Here is a 21,592-nt window from a genome sequence, read left to right as displayed (position 1 = left end):
GCAGTGTTCTGGTAAGCTAGGAGTTGATGAAGTTGACTGAGCACCTAAACTAAATAAGAATATATTCTGATTACCTGGGGCCTAATCATTTTTGACCTCTAATTTCTGACCTAACTCTTGAATAGTTAAATTACTTTTGTGTGTGTTTGTTTTGGAGCAATCAGTTCTCCACATTTTAGCCCTGTGTTGCGTTTATGTGTGCAGTGTTCCTGCTCGCTTGCGTATAATGGAGCCTTCCTGGCTGTGCACGTAATCAGGTTAGCCCGAGTCTGCTTTAACTATGAGTGATGGTGATATAGGTCAGTCGCTTTGTGCGCGCATAGTGGAAGATCGTTTAAAAATGACCCCTCACCCGCACTGCACACGTATGTACACCACACACATTCAGACAGACGCACACTGTTGCGAATGTCGTCCCCTCACACATACAACCACGTGGACGTACGCAAACTAATAAAACACATCTTAAGTCCAGCCGGCAACAGTCTGCTCTTCATAAGAACTGAGTGCCAGTGACATGAGACCAAAGCAAATGAATTAGAGTGGAGGTTAAAACGGAGCGCACTGTCTGCTGCTATTAACCTGCGCATGGCTAAATGACCCTATTAGAACATGTGATGCACTGTGCCATTTAGACTGAATGGAGTTTGGCTACAGAAAATCACAATAATCTCCAGATGCTGGCCAGCTATGGCCCAGACAAACCATTATTTGCGCTGTACCTGTCTGCTTCATGCGCAATCATTTCTCAAACCGTTCTGTTTAGATGGCAAGTTAATGAATAGAGTAACAGCATTTTTGGATGGTCGAATGCGTCGTAGCGCCAGACAGCTCGTCCTGTTCAAACTAGACTGGACTCATTTTTACATATTTTCACTGAAGGCTGTGGAGGCTCACTGAATACCATCAGGGCATGACTCTGACCCTCTCAGCTATTAATGCTAAATGCCTTTATTATAAAAGTATTTCTAATCATTTTGTGCTCAGTAAGGACATACTGTTATCTTCTCCTTCCAACTACATCTATTGATTAGTAGGCTAAAGCTATTCTTGGCATGCGAAGATTGAAAGTACCACTAGTATTGGCATCTGCAGCAAGCCAGACATATATCTCCAACTTTTCCAGATGACTTTGAAATGAAATATTGTGTTGAGACACATAAAATCTGTATCTTGTTTGCCCCCCTCCTTTTTTTTCCCTTCAACATGTATATAAGACAGTGCCAATGTCATCAGTCATGTTCATGGTCTCTGCTGTGCTCCCATCTATCATTTTTTTAATTATCTTTTTTGTCTTTACTATGCCATATTTTATTATGCTGCTGACGACACCATAATTTCCCCCCCGAGGATTAATAAAGTTTCTCTCGATCCAGGATCTCACTTATCCGTAACTGTGAGAAGCTGCCAGCGCAGGAGCACTTTATCGTTCAGGAGTACCTAGACAAGCCCTTTCTGATGGAGGGCTACAAGTTTGACCTGCGGATCTACATCCTCGTCACTTCCTGCGACCCTCTCCGCATTTTCCTTTACAACGACGGCCTCGTTCGTATGGGCACAGAGAAGTACCATGCACCCAGCGAAGCCAACCTGGTGAGTGACAAATAATGAAGCTACTATTATGCAGGTATTCACACACACCTGCGCCTTTTTCTTGAGTTTGATAAAAGTGCATGGCACTGTGGTGCATTTATATTACTGAAAACAATACATATATAGTGCTCAGCGTGTTATAAATTCAGTAATGCACTGCTAACATTTTATTTATTATGCACTTCCATGACCTGCAGCCATAGCCTTGTGCAACTCAGCACAATCAGATTAAAAACAGATGAAACAAAGGTTGGAAGCAGTGTTGTCTTTACATAAGAACATGCATGCACACATATAAATAGTCCACAATTGGCAATAACTGATATTGTTCACATACACACACGCACACACACGGACGCAAAATATGCAGACATACTGTATGCACACAAATGCCCACATGCCAGATGTCTCCTGTAATATCAAGCCGCTCGTGTTTGCCTTGAGGTTCTGCACCTGCTGAAGCACAGTCTGTTGCTGATGATGGGATACATACGCACATACACACACGTGCACACACGCAGACACGCACTCAGTGAGTTCAGAGGACATTATGGTGGCTTACACTCATTCCTGTAGGTTTGCTCTAGTCTTAACCATTACTGCTATTTGCCGAGCCCTAACCGCTGCCCTGGCCTTAACCTAACCTTACCCCGTCTTTAAAACTTGTCTTCACCTTAAATTTAATGATTTACGTTACGGGTGCTTGCTTTTTGTCCTCATAAGAAAGGCACGGCCTCATAATGTGTGTAAATAGATTTACATGAGTAATGCCTGTATCACCGCTTCCTATCAAGCACGGTACTTATCTAAAATATGAGCACGCACGCACGCACGTGCACGCATAGACATGCAGGACCTCTCCCATGACATGAAGCGTGCGTTGTGTTAGTCTGTGACATATGATGGAGTGAGTCATGCCATGGAGATGGATGTTTAATCCCACAGAGAGTGGCTTCCAGACAGCCATCGGGTGCTGGAGTGGCCTGCGGTCACAGCGGTTATTACCTTGTAGGCTAAGGACAAGGATGTATTGTCTTCAGGTGTAAGGGATGGTGTTTAAAGAGAGGGATACAAAAAGTTAAAGACAACCATCCAATAAAACATTTTAACCATACACTATTGGGCACTATAACTCAGATTTATATTCTTAAGATTTTGCAGGTCTGTGATTGTAAGATTGAGCTATTGGCTTGATTTCCACTTATTCTCATGAGAATAAGTGGAAATCACCCAAGGAGCGTTTCTGAAATACATCACTGATAATCTCCCAGTTCACACAGTGATATATTCTTTATTTCTTTTACTATAACACTCATTCCACCATCTCAAGTTGCCAAGGGACTAGCATGCAATATTTTTACTTCAGTCTTATTTACCTACTTTACTTTTAGAGAAAATGTTTTGCACCATATTGTGAGCTGGTGCTCTGTAGTATAAATTCACGAACACTCCTGAACAGGTTGTTAGAGCTTGTAAAAAGAAGTTTTATTGTTATTCACTCCAAACGCTGGATCCCGCAGTCACATTTAGTCGAATTATCATCAGATATACTGCATTCTTCCATATAAATGAAAAGGGCAAAGCTTGTTTTGAGCATATTTATTTATATCAGGCTACTTATGTAAAAGAGACACGTGTAATGCAAAAAGCCTCTTATTGTTCCCTTTTCTCTCCACAGAGCCAGCTCTACATGCATCTGACCAACTACTCGGTCAACAAACACAACGAGAACTTTGAGCGAGATGAGACGGTGGACAAAGGCAGCAAGAGGTCCATCAGCTGGTTCACCGAGTTCCTCCGCACCAATGACTATGATGTGGCCAAATTCTGGGGCGACGTCTCTGTACGTGGGCAGTCCACCCAAAACACGTGCAAACACAGATACAGTTACACTCAGACGCGCTGCGCCTGACGTCCACTTCCAAAAGCAAGGATGTAGAGTATGATAACAAAACACTCCACAAATGCAAACAGTGAATGACTTCATCCTCAGAAGTAATCTGTACGCAGGCTGTCACATATATATGTGTGTGTATACACACACATGCTGCTCCTGCTAACAACACCCGTTGCACGCAATGCACAAGTGGACGAGCTACAGCTTGATATGATTTGTTATGACAGTGTTTCTGTGAGCTTGTTTAACTCCAGGAAGAGCTCAGTGGAAACATCATTCCTGGAGGGTGAGCTCTCCCGATTTGGCATTGCTCCCTGCTCATCCAAACACTTTAACCTTGTTCATTTTCTTTCATCATTGTCTGTTTGTAAAATTCCTTCACCTTCTCATTGATTTTTCTTTTTTTCCTTCTTTTTTAAATTTGTACATCCATCCATGCCGGTCATGCGCCTTTTTATCTTTCTGTTTCTACTCTTTTAGTTGCTCCTTTCTGTTTGACCCATTTTTTTTAGGTTCTCTTCATGCGCTCAGTATTCAGTATTATTTTCTCTTTTATCCCTGACCTTGAGTCTTTGTCCTGCTGTCCATAATCATTTGAGTTGTGTGGTCCCTCAGTACTTGTTCCCTGCTTTACGGCCTGCTCTCATGCTACCACCACTCAAAACCAAAATGAAATCCCTTTGGTTATTATTCTGTACTCAAGGAAAGCTTTTCTCTCTTCTCCTTACTGCCTCTTTTTTTAATTTTAATGTTTCTTCATGTTCATGTGGCATGCGCATTACTTGCTGGGAAAATGTGTTGTTTAGATAACATTTTCTTTTCTCCCCTCTTTATTCCCGTCTCATATCCACATTGTGTGATGTGTCCATGTGCTCCATTTGGTGAAGGAACTAACATTTCCTTTCCTGTATTTTACTTAGTTTTCTTGTTTTTCTTGGTTGTTTTCTGTCCTTTAGTAACACCGCGTGTCACCTCCTGACTCAGCCAGAACGTCCACCTCTCGTCTTGCTCTCTGTGTTGTTTTCTCTTTTCTTTCTCTTTTTCTCTGAGCTTTCTTCAGAAGTTGCACCACTTTGGTGTTAGTGCTGTACATTTGCACTCACACACTGTGCTTTGTTTCAACTCTGTATTTATGCTCTCTGCGCCCTCTCCCCTCTTCTTCTCTTTTCATCTCTCCTCTTACATTTTGTTACCATGCAGACCTTAGCAGGCTGCCCCGACTCTTCCTGCCAGTGTTCATGGTCAGGCAGTCAGAGAGTGTTTGCCAAAAGATTTGTCTGTACAGGTTAAGAATATTGTACATACATATATACATATATACATATATATGTATATATGTATGTGTATATATATATGTATATACACATACATATATACATATATATGTATATATGTATGTGTATATATATATGTATATACACATACACATATATATATATATATATATACACATATATACTAGGGGTGCAACGATACACAAAATTCACGGTTCGGTTCGATACTTTGGTGTCACAGTTCGATATTTTTTCGATACAAAAAAATGTTCATGCCTTTTTAATTTGTCATTTATTAAAATTATAAATATATATTTTAACTCAAAAGTACAGTTTTTAAATTTAATGTTGCTGAAACAACAAAGTAATAAAATAATAAATCTATCTGATTGAGGAATCCCTCATCTTTGGAAAAGAGAGTTTATTACAGAGAAATGTCTCTTTCCAAAATAAAAGCTATACTATACGCTTCTTCTGGGCTATATTCTCAGCAGCACATTAAACATATCAGGTCCCCATAAGGAGAATCCTGTGCTAACGGCTGTCTAAATGACTCGGGTAAAGTTTGTAGCATGCATGCTTGTTGTTTTTGTCTGCTTCCACTTGTCTTTGCACTAGGATGATGTCGGAGTAAATGTGCAGTCATATTCGTTGTGTTCCCACTAGTGCTGTCAGCCTTAATCTGAAATGACGTTAACGCCACAACACGGCCAATCTCCGTTAACGAGCTACCGCGGATCGCCCTGTGCGTGGGGCTGGACGGCCAACACGTTAACGAGCTAAATGCGCTAACGCACTAGCTCCCACCCATGTAATTGAACATTGCGTGGCACATCCGACATACTGTTTTACTTTTGTCCATGACGCGCTTACCTTCAGGGTCATACGTCACATGAAGACCAAAATAGTTCCAAAGGTCAGATCTGAATGAGGGTGCGGGAGGTCCATGTTGCAAGGAGAGCTTAACTTCTGTCTGGCTAGCTTGCCCTGTGCTCAGTGAATCTGTGTTCGACTACTCCGCCTAGGCTGCACTGTCGAGCGCAGATCCACTGAGCGCTCAACACAGACAGCATCGTCAGAAGGAAAGTTGATAAAAATAAATTTAAAATTTTGTATTGTTCGATACATATGCGTACAGAACCGAAAGCACTGTATCGAACGGTTCAATATCGATACGAGTATCGTTGCACCCCTAATATATATATATATATTCTATTTTATGTGAAACACTGACATCTCTTTCGTATGAAGGCATTATTGATGTGCTGTATGGGACCTAGGTTTCTGAAGAGCTGTAGCTTTGTTTTTTTAAATGTGAATTTTGTTTGCAAGAACATGTGCAGGGTTTTTTTTTTTTTTTTTTTTTTTGCCTGTCTCATTTGGTTCTTTAGCCATCAGAATTGTTGTCTGAGGACCAACAAGGATACCCAATGGATTTATTTTGCCAAATGGATCATCGTGGCATTGCCGTACTGGTCCATTTGATCGACCTTTGTTTTTATTATTTATTATATTTTATTTTCAGATGTTACAGACGGGACAGACATGAGTGAGGGATAGGAAAGGGAGAGAGAAAGAGGAAGGAAAAGAAAAACAGAAGGGGAGAGGGACAGTGAGAAAGGGGGGGAGAAAAAAATCTCCTGGATCACCTGTTGAGAGAAAAAGAATAGAAAACAAGCAAAAAAACCCAAAGCAACATACTAAACACAACACCATCGCATTAATCTAGCTAAGTGTAAACAGCAGTAAATACTAAATATTCAATGTTGTTGTGCAGCACGCAGGACCGACAGCGCACAATGTGCTTTGAAGTAGCAGCCAAGAAAGGTGTAATTTAAGTCTACGAACAGTGAACACCCGTGTGCACACCTGTGTGGATCAGCGCGCTTGTATTCAAATGGTTTCCACATGTAATGGTCTGCAAGAGGATGTAGAGAGCCATAGCCCCGTCCCCCAGGGCATGAAGCAGGCATGGAGGAGATCCAGGCCCCAGACATCCAGAGGCCCCACAGTGCGAGAGCCCAAGGAGGACAACCGGAGGGGCATCCGTGCCACCCTCCTGGGTAGGGCTGAGGATCCCCAGACGAGGCGTCACCCAGTAGCCACCGAGCAGAAGCTAGAGGGGGCTGCACCGGCGTGCCCGCCGGCTCTGCCGGCAGCCAGTTGTGCCAGAGTGAACCGAGCCGCAGGCCCAGAGGCCGGAGGCCTGAGTGCCCCCCGCACCCCGGAGGAGGCCTGACCGAGCAACAGGCGCCAGGCCCCGCTAGGTGCAGGTTTAAGTCTATCAACACATACAGTCTCCCTACAACCCCCGAAGTCTCAAACAAAATGCTTCTGACTCGATTCGAGGACCCTGAACTGGCCGTCATACAGCAGATGCAGTGGTGTCCTTTGGGCATCGTGCCTGACAAAAACAAACTTAGAAGTTTCTAAAGTCTTTGGGTCAAAGGTGTCAGGCAGGCAATGGTGCACTGGACTAGGAATGTGAGCCAAGTCCACTTGAAGGAGTGGGGGATCGGCTGGGGGGTTTCTCGGGCAAGAATTCCCTGGGAACACAGAGGGGCTGACCAAGAACCAGTTCAGCCTTGGAAGCACCAAGATCCTCCTTAACCGCAGCCCCCACAAAACCCATGGTAGGGAGTCAACCCAGTTGCCACCTGTTAGAGAAGCATGGAGCGCAGCCTTAAGCAACCTGTGGAACCGCTCACACATCCTGTTAGCTTGCGGGTTGTACGCAGTGGTGCAGTGGATCCCGACCTCCAGGCCATCAGCCATGGCAGCCCAAAGCTCCGAAACAAACTGGGGCCTCTGTCAGAGGTAATGTCAGCTGGGGAAACGCGAAACCCAAGTTGACAAAAATGCCCTGGCCACCACCGCCGCGGTCCTGGATGACAGGGGGACCGCCTCTGGCCACCAGGTGGTACAGTAGCTTGTAACCTTGTGGTAGGGGACCCATCAGATCAAAATGCACATGATCAAAACGTTTGCCAGGGATGAGGAATGGCGCAAGGGGTGCCTTAGTGTGTCTATGGACCTTTGCGCGCTGGCATGAAACGCACGCCACTGCCCATTCCTACACAGATTTGCGAAGGCCTGCCCAAACAAACTTGGAGCTGAGGCCCGGACCCCCGGGTGTGATAGAGCATGCGCCGATTCAAAAACGCAACAACACCATGAAACGGGAACCACCGAGCGTGGGCGGCTGATGGAAACGTCGCATGATTAATGGGCTGTGAGGTCAGTTTCTTGATCATTAATATGCAAATCGTGACCACTGATCAACAACCACTAATCAAAGCTCACTGATCAAAGCCCACTGATCAAAGCCCACTGATCAATGGCCATGAGTACCATTCACAGAGAGTTGGAGAATGGCTGCACTCACAGCATTGTAACACGGTGAACGATGTACCCTCAGCCCCCCTCCTCGATTCAGAGGTGATCTTTTCCTTTTCACGTACTTCTTCAGAAGTCACCTGGATGAAAACGCTACGTTCCAGATGAACAGAATCAAGTTTTGGGGCGGAAAAATCCTGGATGTGGGAAATGGGATAACGAACGCTGCACAATGCCCAGGCGCTCTATAGTCGCAAGCTAGCAGCAAAAGCAGCTGTAGGCCGAGGTGGCAGTCCGGCAGCCGCCGATGCTTCCAGGCAGGAGCTGACTTCCTCTTCGGACCTTAGCATGTTCGCCCCAGGGGTCACCAATGTGGAGGTATGAAAGGATAACACGAGAGATCTCAATATTTTACTTCAACTTTAATCTCGGCTTCACACAACTCAACACTCAAGGCGCCAAAAGCCCAACCCTCTCACTTCCCCTCACACCGGGTGTGAGTGGAGCCACCTGGTGGTCCACCACAGGGGTCATTTTGAAAACAGCGTCTGACTACAAATGAGCTAGTTATGGATTTTATATTTTTATATTTACACACACACACTGAGGCGAAAATAAATAAATAAAAACGAAAAAATCTGAAACTGCATTTTAGACTTTTTCCAACATCTAAAGATACGTTTGTTCATATGTAAAAATTCTCATGTTTTTATGCATTAGTTTCCTTGACAGAATAATACATCACTGACAGAGTAATGCAGTATTTATTCTCCATATACTCAGTATTTTCCTTTATTGCATTTTAGAATATTTCCTTTTGGTTTTTTTTTTTTAATGTGCCTCGTTTAATCCAGTGATACTGTTACGTAAATTTAACAAAGGAAGCCACAGATCGAAACATGAAAAAAAATAACTTGTGTATTAATTTGGTATTTGGATAAATATAAAGATTACAAAAACAAAAATGAATAAAATGATTTAAAAAGAAGCAGGCTAAACCATTCTAGCTCAAAGCTAGCAAGATACAGGCACGCATCCACACACATAAGGTGCGAGGCAGTGGCCAGTGCTGGGGGCTCAGGATAAGGAGGGAGGTGATGTGGGCAGGGACAAAGGACACACACGCGTGTGCATACACCAGCCACTGCTGGGGACTCTGGGCATAAACAGTGGTAGTGGGACCAGGTGTTTGTGCAGGGCAGCCTGTGGGGTCAGACGGGTGGATGGATTGTCATATGGTTGGAGGTGTGTGAGCGACAGACAGATAGAAAAGGGAGAGGGGGGTGCAGCCTTATCAGGCCAGGGCCAGACCACCATACACCTCTCCTGCACCCAGCAGTCAGTCTGGACTGGGCAAACTGCAGGCCAGCAGCACTGTGTGGGGCTTGACTGGTGAGGGTAAGCTATGTGCAACGTGTTTGTGTGTGTGTGTGTCAGACTGAGCATGTTTACCCCAGTTGCACGCTGGGAGTAGGCAGGCTGGTAGCAGCCAGCACAGATAGGTGCAAGCACAAACATGCGCACAGGTTGGGCACCACAAGCAACGGAGATGGACCACCACCAACTTTTGTGAAAGTCTCTGTGTGAGAGCAATTCAAAAGGCTTTAGCTTTTAAACCGACAGACTGTCTTTATAACGCATTCGAGTTCAGGATTAAATAAACATTTCATTCGCGCCTCTGTGGAGCATGTCTGTGGGTTGCATTTCTAGTGTGTCCGTCACCATTGCTTCGTTGTCAGTTTTGTCCTAAATACAAAGGTACAATCCCTTATCTGCAGTTTTAAAATGAAATTAAAGCAAAGAGTTTTAATTTCACCATTTCCTGATTAAGGAGACCTTTTAATCAGCAGCTATGAAGCCCACAGCCTATGGCTTCTTAGGATAAACGAAACCTACTAAAGAAAAAAGTACAATTGAGTTCTCTTTGTAAATGCAGCTGGCTGATTCTCTCTGGCTTTGTGTGTCTGTCTTGCCAGGAGCTGGTGGTGAAGACATTAATAGTAGCTGAGCCCCACGTGCTGCACGCCTACCGCATGTGTCGCCCTGGCCAGCCACCGGGGAGTGACAGCGTCTGCTTCGAGGTCCTGGGCTTTGACATTATTCTGGACCGCAAACTCAAACCCTGGCTATTGGAGGTATAATTCTGTTTATCTACAGTATATGTACAGCATGCATGTGTGTGTAAAGCTGGTTAAATTGGAGAAGTGTGTTTCTCTCAAAAGCTAGAATATATTTTGGAGGTGTAATTTCACTAGATAATTTGAGATATTTAATTTCTAGACTACTATTACTATTTTTCTGTATACTGTTAGTATGTCATGCTAAGCTACTATTTGTGTGTGCTATTTTAAAAACACTTTCAACAAAGAGTGAAGGTACACTTGTATTCTGTCTTCTGTGATTTCTAACGTTTCTGTAAAGTCTCACCTGTCTGCGCTGCTACTGAAGTGACAGCGGCTCCAGACTGATGTAATGTGGTATAAGCAGGAGACAGGGAGACGTTACCGCACACTGACAGAAAGCATAAACACACACTGATTTGTGCCCACAACGCTCTGGTCCCCACACACAAACACCCGCACGGTCTGCAGTACGTGTTTACGCGCCTCCGAACACACGGAGAGACTCTTGTAAAATGAAAGGAACTCACACAATCGCAGCCATGCACGCTTGATTACACGCATGCGGGCATTCATGCACACCCATAGATGCATACAGAAATGCATGAATATACAGCAGCCTATAAGACACGATAAAGACACCCCACCCCATACCCCCCTGCAGGCTTTAAAATATAGGCCAGAATAGCAGGTTGACTAGTAATTCTTCAAGTGTCAGTCTCTCGAGTGTCAGGCATGCAGGAGATTGAGTCAAATTCAGATTCCACTCCAGGATTTCTATCTCACTGCTCTGATGTCAGCAAGTGAGTTAAAGTGTGACCTAAATCCTTTAACCCAAAGTGGCTGCACCTCCACCCCCATCCCACAAATTGACTCGAGGATGGGGAAATGCCTTGGGGATAATTGTTTGGGGTTTCTTCCCCCCATCATGCCAACCCAAAATAACATTTTTAGGTTTTTTTCTGAGATTTTGGAGAAACAAAGTGACATTTGATAGTTGGTTGGTATTTTCAGGTGCTGGCATTTTCTATCATCTTGGAATTAGGGTGCTATTATTACCCTACGTGACATTTCTTGTGTAGCTGAGCAGTTGCAGTATAAGACAAAAGGATGTACAAGAGAGAGCAAGAGGATGGTGTTCCTTTTGACTGCTGGTGCACCGTGACAGCATTTGTGAGCATTTCGTGTGTGTGTGTGTGTGTGTGTGTGTGTGTGTATGAGACATAGCAAACAGCCGTGAATGCAGTTGTTCCACTCCAGCAGTAATGATCCCCCCTGTGCTACTAGCAGCTCTCTATAAGTCTCATCAATTAACATCCCACGCACACACGCACACACACAACCCTGCTTCTCTTTCACGCAACATTTACAGCAACAATAATTTATTTCCCAAATTCAACTGATTAGTCAGGGGATAGTTGCTAGCAAAGAGACCCCTCTCAAATCCTCACTGCGTACACTGTCAAGATTGAAAATAACTTTATTACCACTTTTTAGCCCGTCGACGTTCGTTGCTATTCAGCAGGGACGCAACAAGCAGGCGGGCCCATAGGCTGGTTTCCACAAACGGTACCCTATGGCAAGCCCTCAGGTCTAAATTTAATTTTTCAGCAGATCGCTTTGCAACATTTTGTAGTAAACTGAATCTATTTCAGCCCATTTCACCATTTGTTTTAACTTTCTGTTTTCTTCCTGCCCTCGAGTCGATACGAAACAGTAGAAATTAAATTGAACCACAATCTAGGTCTTACGGGTTTGTTCTGGATTTGTGGACGCCCACCACTCAGGTTTCCTTGTTGGTGTCACTGTGAATTACACGTGCCATGCTTCGTTGGGGCTTCACCCAGACTGCTGTTCCGACACTGTCCTCTCTTGCTCTTTTAAATGTCAGAGTTGGTTGTCGGACATGCAAACTCACAACCAGGAAATGAATGTTCAACCTGCGTAGACTCAAAAGCCAGTTGGATACGTGAAAGCTAGATGGTATCATATACAAGAAACTGTCAGATCATATTATCCCTGTTCTTTGCGTTTGTGTTTTTGTCAGCTGTTTTTGAGAGCGTGTAGGAGGATGGAGAGGGAAGAAGAAAAAGGCTGTGTTTCACATCCTCCAATTATACCTTCAGAAAGGAGACACGAGGCTTTTTTTCAGTGGGGCAGCGTGATATTCAAAATAAGGCTCCAAACTCCTGTGTTAGAGGATGCATTTGCCTCTTTGTTGCAACTGCAAAAAAAGGAAAAACCCTCTGTGATACAGTACACTATCTCTTTGTAAGTGGACACAAGCACAGAGATATCATTGGAAATATACTGATAACAAACACAGAGGAATAAAGAGGGACACTCCACAGACCTGCAGACACCTGCTAAGTAGCTTGTCACACCGGTGAGTAGAGAAAAGGCAAGGGGGTGATGAGTCTCAAACCACGGCCAGCCATCAAAGAAGGCGCATTGTGCTCAAAGCAAAACGAGAAAGGGGAGACGGGAAGCTAAAAACGAGAGCGAGGGAGAGAGACAGGCTTTTGTGCGATCCTTGTCTTAATTCAGCAGAGTTTTCAACACAGGTTTTACCTCCTATTGACATTCAAAACATCAGCACTACATAGGCACACACACACGCACAAAGACACACACACATACACGCACTTGCTCAAATGGCGTAACCTGAGATATTCACTTTCATTAAACCAGGCCAGACAGCATCTGTGTTTCGTATAGGAAAGGCGTTTCATTGAGCCGTGATCTTTGCTTCATGCAGGCGCACACTCAAGTGCGCGCACACACACTCACTTGCATATCCAAGCACGCATTCAAACACGCCTCTCTGCCTAGACTGTAGTTTCTATCGTCAAGCCTTTTGCTCTTAGCGGTTCATTGAGTGTTTTCTTTCTCTTTTAAAAGCAAAAAACCCAGAAAAAAAACAAACAAAAAAACGAAGCAAACCAGGAGAAAAGTAAAAATCGCTGCACGTGTTCTGTTTAGCTCAGTAGTTGCCTCGTGGCACAAGCTCATGAATTCTATTAGCATGTAGTGGTGTTATCAGATGGCACTATACAGGCCAAAGGAACCAGCAAGCTTCAAAAAATCCAGCGTCAGGTGTAAGGAGTGCATTTACTTGTTGGGGAAATGCAGCAGCGGGACAATATTACGGCCCCGCACCCCTCGACCCTGCAGCCTCTTTAGGGCCCGTGGCCTGTAAGCTGGCATGACAAATAGTTTCAAATTTACAGAGAAAAATATAAAAATGGGAGAGGACAAGACGTATACACACACACACACAAAACTATTGCCTTAAATTTTCCACCCCTGAAACAGAATCTGACAAAGAGCGCAATTTAGCGTTCTCACGAGGTCCTGATGGGTACCCGCGGACCCCCAGCACAAGGACCAGTGAACTGAGGCCCAGCCTCATTACAGGCTCTGGCTCACTTCATTTTTTAAGCTGTTTCCCCACATGCAGCATAAAAAAGCTCCAGCTGGTCAACTCTAAATAAGAAGAAACAAGTGCTTGTAGTGAGCATGAATAATTAGAAACCTCCCCGGTCCCCGCGAAGCTGTCTCTCTAAGCTCCAGGCAGCTTAGAGGCTGGTCGGCCTGCTTGTTAGGGCTACAGTCAGCATGTGACGGTGTGCTTGTGTCTGTGTGTGTGTGTGCAGAAGTGAATGTAAGTTAGCGTGTCTAAATTTGATTTGCACTGTGTGAATGTTTGCAGTGTTTGGTACTGTACTGTGTTCGGCTGGACGTTAAACACATCATGAGAGATACAGCCGAGGATGTGTCTGCGATTTTGTGTAAATCTTCTACTCCCTGTCCGCGTGTGTGTCTGTGCGTGTGTGTCTGGATGAATGGTCTTTGCCCCTCTGGGAATAGCCCTCTGTAGTGTGTGGTACGCTACCCTCATCTGCTTACCGACTCCAGCCCATAGTCTTGCTTTTATTCAGTGAGGTTGGCAGGTTTTACTCTTCTGAAACACACACGGGCCTATTCAGGAAGAGAGAAGGAAGAAGCTGGGCGACTTTCACTGCGTTTTATGTGTCATGTTAAGATAGCGTTGCACAAAGGCAGCTTGATTGTTGACGGCAACAATTTCACTACCATCCCCTCATCCATCTCATGTGCTCTTTCTTCGTGTCCTGTCCCCCTTTTTAGGACCGCCGTGCAAAATGATTGGCAGCTAATGAGGCGGGCGTGGTTAGGCAAACTGTGGCACGGGCTTGCTCGTCACGGGCTGTTTGTGTGTTTGTATGTGTGACTGGCCATTACAAAAACAGACCAACAGTCTGCAGCTGGGCTGCTTCCCCATGGGTGGCGATTTTTCACCCTTCCCCTCACCCCTTCCTGCAACTTTCCCCTCTTTGTGTGCTTTGTGTCTCGGATTGTTTCAAGATGAGTTTTGGTTTGTCCTTCCAGCCCATCAGAGCCAACGTAATCCAGACTTCCTTTTTCTTTGGCGTGTTTGTGGGAAGTAATCTGCATTGGCAACTGTAAACAGATGCACAGAGACAAACACATCAATAGTTTTCACACTTTCCTATTTTCCAACCACATACAGACACCAAATGAGTTGGATCTGAGGAAATACTGCTAATGCCTTGGGTGGAATAAATAGTGGCTCACACTTGTTCAGATTTCCAGTAGAAATTCTATTTAATCTGTGGAGAATGAGGTAAAAATGTAATGTTCTTATAGCCTTTCATAAAAGTGTAAAGAGTAGAGATGTTTTCCGGCTACTCTTAGAGGATGGATTTAGAGGTTAGCCTGCCTTTCACATATTTCCTGAGGAAATTTCAGAAGTGTTTCCTAACACCTGCTACAGCCGACTCGAACATTATTGTGTATTCAGAGTGATTAAAGAGGAATTTACTTGCTACCTGTGCTCTCCAAATAATTTTCATCCCTTCATGATTGAATTTTCTAGGGTAAATGATAGAGGAGAATACATACAGTCTGATATTCTCAATTATCTTTCCGAGTCTCTTTTGCCCTCTTCCACCTTTCATTCTCCTTTTGTCTTTGATTAATCTTTGGCACTTAGTGGGATTCATTCTTGTTTAAATGTACATGGATATCGTCCTTACGCTCTGAGGGGTTGTCCTTCCACTTGTAAACCCTAGGTGGCAGTAGTGACCTGCGAGCCACTCCCCGGCTTAAAAGAGGTTTATTAAAGAATAATTAGAATGATGTATGGGACTGTCTGTCTCTATCCACATCCATTTTCCCCCAACATGACTATTTCATGGAATAAGTATCAAATTAGGCGCGCACGGGCTTTGTATGTGGGGCAGTTGAAAACATACACCAACTCTTAGTCATTTATCATCAGGCGTGTACGGCAGTGTCAGTGTGTTTGTGTGCGCACGTGTGACTGAGAAGGAAGATGCACGTTTATGAGTGACATAGGGAACTGCAGCAGCTACAGCTGGCTCTGTGGCATCTTTGAAGGGAAGACATGTTTTCCCTTCATGTTTGTGACAGTCAGCTCTGGACTTCAGATTGTGACTGATGATTTGTTTTTGTTTGAAGACTCTTGTATAGGTGACTTACTAGATCCACTTAAACCGCATTTAACTACCTTGGATTGTATCCCTTGCATCTTTTCCATGTCTTCAAAAAGCAAGGGAGGTCAGCAAAGCTAAATAGTGCCCCACTCACTTCCAGGACCTTTACCAGACTCCGCTAGAGTGTCCCTGCATCCGAGTGGACCACGTAAAATGCCACAAAAAGAACAAAACGGTGATTGATAAGACGGCTGAAACAAGAGAGCGACTTAACAGGGTGGCTGGCTGTCTGTCTTGCTGTCACTCTACTACTCATGCTCGGTTTCCCCCTCTCCCTTTCTGCCTCCCTCTCTCATTCCACCATTGTGCAGCAACAAACACTCCATTCTGACAGCGGTTGAACTGTGCCGATACCCTTGAGCGTGCGGGGCAAAATGGGAGGCTTGTCAAAGCAGTGGTTGTTTACACTCTGCCAGGAATAATAAGAGGGGGTCGTTTTTCTGAACCGATTAATCACGAGCAGCCCTTGTACTTGTTTTAGAGAGCATTCCAGACGCAGAATAAATGTCGATGTGGGGTGGCAATTTGTTGTGGAAATAAAGCAGCTGATTGTTGTTGATCCGGTGCCGTTGCTATATTATTAGGGTCTGTGCGGCGAAGCTGCAGAAGCCACAGGTACAAACTGTTTAACGTCCGCTGCATTTTTAGCAGCGAGCGAGACGCATCGTCATCGCCAGGTTAATGGTTTTATTCATAATTGAAGTGATAACAACAGACAGAGCATCAGTTAGCGTCTCATCATAATACGAGTGGAGACTTTATTCTCTGTAGTTGTGCAGAACGACCTATGACCCGGTTTATAGTGATCTCATTGTTAGGCATTTATTGTGCTGTTTGGCTCATATTTGCTTACTGGCTATCCTTGGGCAACACACTTAGATCTCAATTATAATGTTATAATGCCGTAACTTCATTATGTATCAAGTGCCCTGAGATGACTTCTGTTATGATTTGATGCTATATCAATAAAAGTGAATTAAATTTACTTGAATGAGATGCTTCAACAGATCAAACATCAACAGATCCATGTTCAAACCAGTGGCTGAATGGAATTTTCCACTTGGAAATCACCAGGCATTATCAAATTAAATAAGCCATGTAAAATTTACCGGTTGCATTTCTCCCTGTTTTGTTTGTACTTTAGTGCTCAAAATAAAGATCAGTAGAGGGACTTGCTGTTCACCGAAAATTCAAACCAAATGGATGGTTTAAAAAAAAAGTCTCACGAGGCTCCCCGGCAACAGCCTGTATTTCACAGTGGTCTTCATGAACGATGGCAGGTTACGGTTTTCTCTTTTTTTTTATGAGCCATCTCAATCCCACGACTCAAGGTGCTGAAAATAAAAGCTTTACATTTCCCGTCTTTGTTTTTGTTATAACCCTTTCATCTCTGTACGTTTAATTCAGTAATCAGATGGGGATAAAGGGTCCTGTGAAAGAATTAAAGACCGATATGCTTTTTGACCAAGTGATATTTTGGCTACAGCGATGCGTCGCTGAAGCTGAACCGAATCAAAGAATGAGTAAAAAGGAGTTTCTAATCTTTTCATCTGACGTTTTTATTGAATGCATCTTGGAGCAACCGAGGGCTCCTTTAAGACCCTGCCAGAGTTACTTAAGGAAATCAGAGTGGGGGGTTTTGGGAGCCTGCAGGGGTTCATTAGGACCAGACTGGTTCAACTTCCTTTTGCCAGGGAGGAAACAGAGAACACAGAAACACAGAGAGCGAGAGAAAAATGAAGAGAGGTAACGACCGGAGAATGAGGGCTAGCACGGGGAGGGAGCGGGGACGGGAGGGGAGCGCAGGGTCAGTGGTGACCAGTCAGAAAAACACGGTGAGAGACAGAGTGGAAATAGAAACTAGGGAGGAGAGGAGTGCAGCTGGCTGCAAGAAGAAGGTGAGAGACAAAACAGCTGAGGGAGAGCAAAGAAAGCCAGCGAGCGCTGCGATGCCAGTCTCTCCTGTGACAGCTTGACACCACGAATCAAACTAAGAAACGAAGACAAGTAACGAGACGAGCGTCACCAGGATCACTGCCAGTCTGGCTCTTACCTATGGGCTACGGCGCTCTAAAGCCATACTGTTTTCACCGTGGCTGTCACATTGGCGAGCGCTCTAAATGAACACAGACCTTCTTTTATTTATTTTTTCTTTAGTAATGTTTCGCTTTCTTTGATAAGATAACTGCAGGATGAAGTGGAGCGCCGTCCTCCTCGGCACAGAGAGGATTGTACACTTCATTCTTTTGAGCGAAAGAGTTGCATAGGGTCTCTCTGTTCCTGTTTTCCTCATGGCGCTAGAACACATTCATCACCCCCGTACTGATAAATGGCTGCTGTATACAAAATAATAAAAAACACACGCACACGCACGCTTACAAGGGCACGTCCGTACAAACACACTTCATATTTGTGAGGCTTTTGTAGCTCACCTGTGATATTTATGGAGTTATTGCCTAAACTAGTTAAAGGGACTCAGGCAGTGACAGCCCAGGGAAGGTTATATGCATATTTACAGACAGCCACAGCTCAGTATCGAGTTTCTGAGGAAATAGCAAGAATAAAAAGCTTCCTGGTATCACAACAGTCACGTTTCTTAGGTCAGTTTGGGTGTAGCTGCTGATCGCTGGAAGGTGCAGATTTACATTTTTTCTCCTTTATTTTATTTTCTATAGCTGCCTCGTGATCCTGATGCGCAGTCTTTCAGCAGTTACGGCCTTTTTGGGGGGGGGGGGGGGGGGGGTTACGCACACACGCTCTGGCTCTCGCAGTTCCTGGGAGTCTAGCAGCGGTGTAAATATTATCTTACATCACTGTTCCCGAATCTGCCACACAGCACTGAGCACCTTTATGTCAGGATTAGTAATGGGTAGTTCAGATGTAGGAGAGAGAAGGAGGGATGGAGTTACAGAGAGCTACCCCCACAACCCTTGAGAGGCTTTGCATGCCGTCTCCAAAGGGGCTTTCAAATTTTGGTGCTCGGGAAAACCTCATGGTTCCAAATAGCTTGATGCTGCACGCCAGCCTTTTTTTCCATCCATCTCTTTTACCGTCCTTTACCCCACATTCCTGATTGGTGGATAGAACGGGATCTGTAATAGACACTAAAACCTGTGATTAGCTCAGTTTTGCTCTGTTACTGAAATCCCGACTTGTGATTGGCTGTTGACCTGCTTTGATGTGTTCAACTGTATCCAACGGCTTTTTTCCAAAGGAAGACGGGAACTAGAGGAATAGTGTTTGTGACACAAGTACTCACGTTGACTGCAGAGTAAGGCTACTGGGAGAGGTTGAATTTCCAGCTAAACGCCCAGACAGTTGGCTGTGATTTTCATTCATAAAAGCAGATAATTTTGACTTCAGGGTACATAAACATTGTCAATGAATTGAGAAAAAACCCCGGAAAATATATTAATAGGAGGACATTGTCTATTAAGGTGATGTTAACTGTTGCTGTTCATAACCTCTGATTTTGTTGAACTGATTTATAGCAACAAAGTGACAAAATTCCCTTCGCTACTCAACAAATAAACCCTTATCCCATACGACCACATCACCCAGACGTTAAAAAGAAAATGGGCGGTCTAAGGCTTTTGGACATTGTTAATGAAAGAGCCGACTTATCTCCAAAATCAAGCCGTATCAAACTCGGCCAGCCTTTCGTTGGGCATCTGTTGCATTGTCATTTGAAGTCAGCTCATAGAAAGACACCATTCCTCTCACGGTTGCCAGTTCATTCACCCTCCCACTGCACTTCTCTTCCATTTTTTGCAGCCTTTGTTGTCTCACATAATCTCTTTCTCACTGTGGGAACATAACAAAGAGTAAAAAGAATTGATTTGTTGTGTCAGGTATAATAACTGATATTTGAATACCTTGCACTGGTGCTGGAAATTGTTCCGTTAAGAATGGTACATTGCTCTTGAATTTCTCCCCAGATGATACCTGCTTTTGTACCTCGAATCCGAGGTGGCTCTTTCTGTTTCTTGCTGAGCGGAATCTCTCTGAGCGCTCTTGATTGTCCGTGATGGCACTGAGCTGAGCGACGGCAGTTCTCTGATGCTCGCAAAGACGTGCGCGTCGAGGCGTCGGGCTGTTGCGAGCAATCTTAGGATACAGAGTCAGGAACCAGGGTCAGTTATGGGGTGAGCGATTAACCCACACAATCTGTTTGTATGCATTCACTCTGACGCAAATATGCTCTTCTAAATGCACGGGCATACACTCGTCAGTGCCAGAGTGGATTTATGCCCAGGCAAAGGCTAAGAGTTGCAAAGTGTCTGTCAAAGAGAGAAAAAACCCTCAACTTTCATCTCTTTCTCACTACTTCTCTCCTTGTCGGAATAGATCCTTTTTTTCTTTTCTCCAAAGATGCTCTAAACTCACTCCTGTAATTGCGTAGCCTGTCTGTTGGACTGATAAGAAAGGAGAAAAAAGTGATATGAAGCAGAACAAGAAGAGAAAAAAATACTGAGCATCCTTTGAATGTGTCTGTTCTCTCTTACCTGACAGATCAATCGAGCTCCGAGCTTTGGGACAGATCAGAAGATTGATTACGATGTGAAGAAAGGTGTGCTGCTCAATGCCCTCAAACTCCTCAACATCAGGTATTGTTTTCCACCCTGTCTTACACATACACACCCATGCAAATAGATGCAACAAACTGCATCTACGGTTTGCAAATCCTGCCCGCGGCTCTTTTGCCCGTCTCTAGTGGCTCCCTGTGGCTTTCACAAAAATAAGTAGCTGAATATAAATATGGAAAGTAACTATGCTGCTGCTCTAAAAATGTGGAGCCTTTACATTGAATTTAAAAAATGTGTTCCTCTCAGCCAGCCGGTCACCTGCTGCCTTATCCTCTTAGTTTTGCTGGAAATCAGTAGAGGTGTCTGGCATGGATGCACGTAAACACATAAATGTGTAGCCTTAGCTATGCATTCAAAAAGAAATAACAGGAAAACAAAGAATTTAACATGGAAAGATTTGAGTCCTTGCTGCTGGCACGCTCGATCTGAAGCCTATAAGACCACTACATGTTTTATCAACAAACTTCACAATTGCTCTGTTTAGTTGGTGAAGTTTTGTGCGCAGACGCACTCGAAGTTTGTATCAAGCCTTCCTTTAAAGGGCTTTAAATGCTCAGAATTCCAATCGGTGCTTAGGTTTCTTTTATTTATTTATTTATCTTTTAAAAATTATTTTGACGCACAGTACAATCCGGCCATTATCTTGTTTTGGTTTCAGACTGATGAGACAGTAGTGACATTAGCGTGGACGCAGCAGGAAGTTGAAGCTTTGGACAAATAAATTGCTGTCTTTCTAAATTTGTGTGTTGGTGTTTCTGTGGTGGATAAAAAGACGGATAATGGCCAAGCTACAAAGCCATGCAATACCATCCACTGTGTGCTTTGTGAACCCTTCAATCAGAGATGCTGGGTGTTTGTGAGTTTCTGAATGTGTCTTTTTTTTAACCTGTGCGCTGATCTGTGGTCCGTATATCTACATACGCTTCCTCTGCTGCTCTTTGTTTTGGTTTGTGGGTGTATTTCCTTTCTTTTAAATGCGCACGGTTTTTATTTTGGAATGTATTTGTCGTATAGGTAGGGTGCGTGTTTGTGTGCACGTGTTTGTGTTTGCTGGCATGCTTTTCTGTCCCCTGGCTACGGAGAGTCTGTCCTGATTGATCATTGTACACCAGACCTCTGCTCTTTATTCCCTCTTTTCTCTGTGTGCTTGTCCTCCTCTTACTGCTCTAAATATAGTCTCAGCTCTGCTAGTCACACACATATATACAAACAAAGTGCACACACACAC

The 21,592-nt window shown here is 44.2% G+C and overlaps 1 protein-coding gene across 3 annotated transcripts in view; it reads left to right on the top strand.

The window, feature by feature from the left end:
* Window positions 1-21,592, top strand: part of ttll7 (tubulin tyrosine ligase-like family, member 7) — an 82,202-nt gene that overhangs the window by 20,509 nt on the left and 40,101 nt on the right. For all 3 annotated transcript variants that reach the window (XM_085246348.1, XM_085246349.1, XM_085246347.1), the window contains exons 7-10: window positions 1,377-1,593; window positions 3,272-3,436; window positions 10,077-10,235; window positions 20,291-20,385. In XM_085246348.1, the coding sequence (XP_085102474.1) occupies window positions 1,377-1,593; window positions 3,272-3,436; window positions 10,077-10,235; window positions 20,291-20,385 (636 nt within the window). The remainder of the gene's footprint in view (window positions 1-1,376; window positions 1,594-3,271; window positions 3,437-10,076; window positions 10,236-20,290; window positions 20,386-21,592) is intronic.

Source organism: Mchenga conophoros, linkage group LG15 (assembly GCF_057382185.1).
Source record: "Mchenga conophoros isolate Kocher_MC1m ecotype Shallow Benthic linkage group LG15, M_conophoros_male_GT1.1, whole genome shotgun sequence".
NCBI lineage: Eukaryota > Metazoa > Chordata > Actinopteri > Cichliformes > Cichlidae > Mchenga > Mchenga conophoros.
This window is presented reverse-complemented; position numbering and strand designations above follow the sequence as displayed.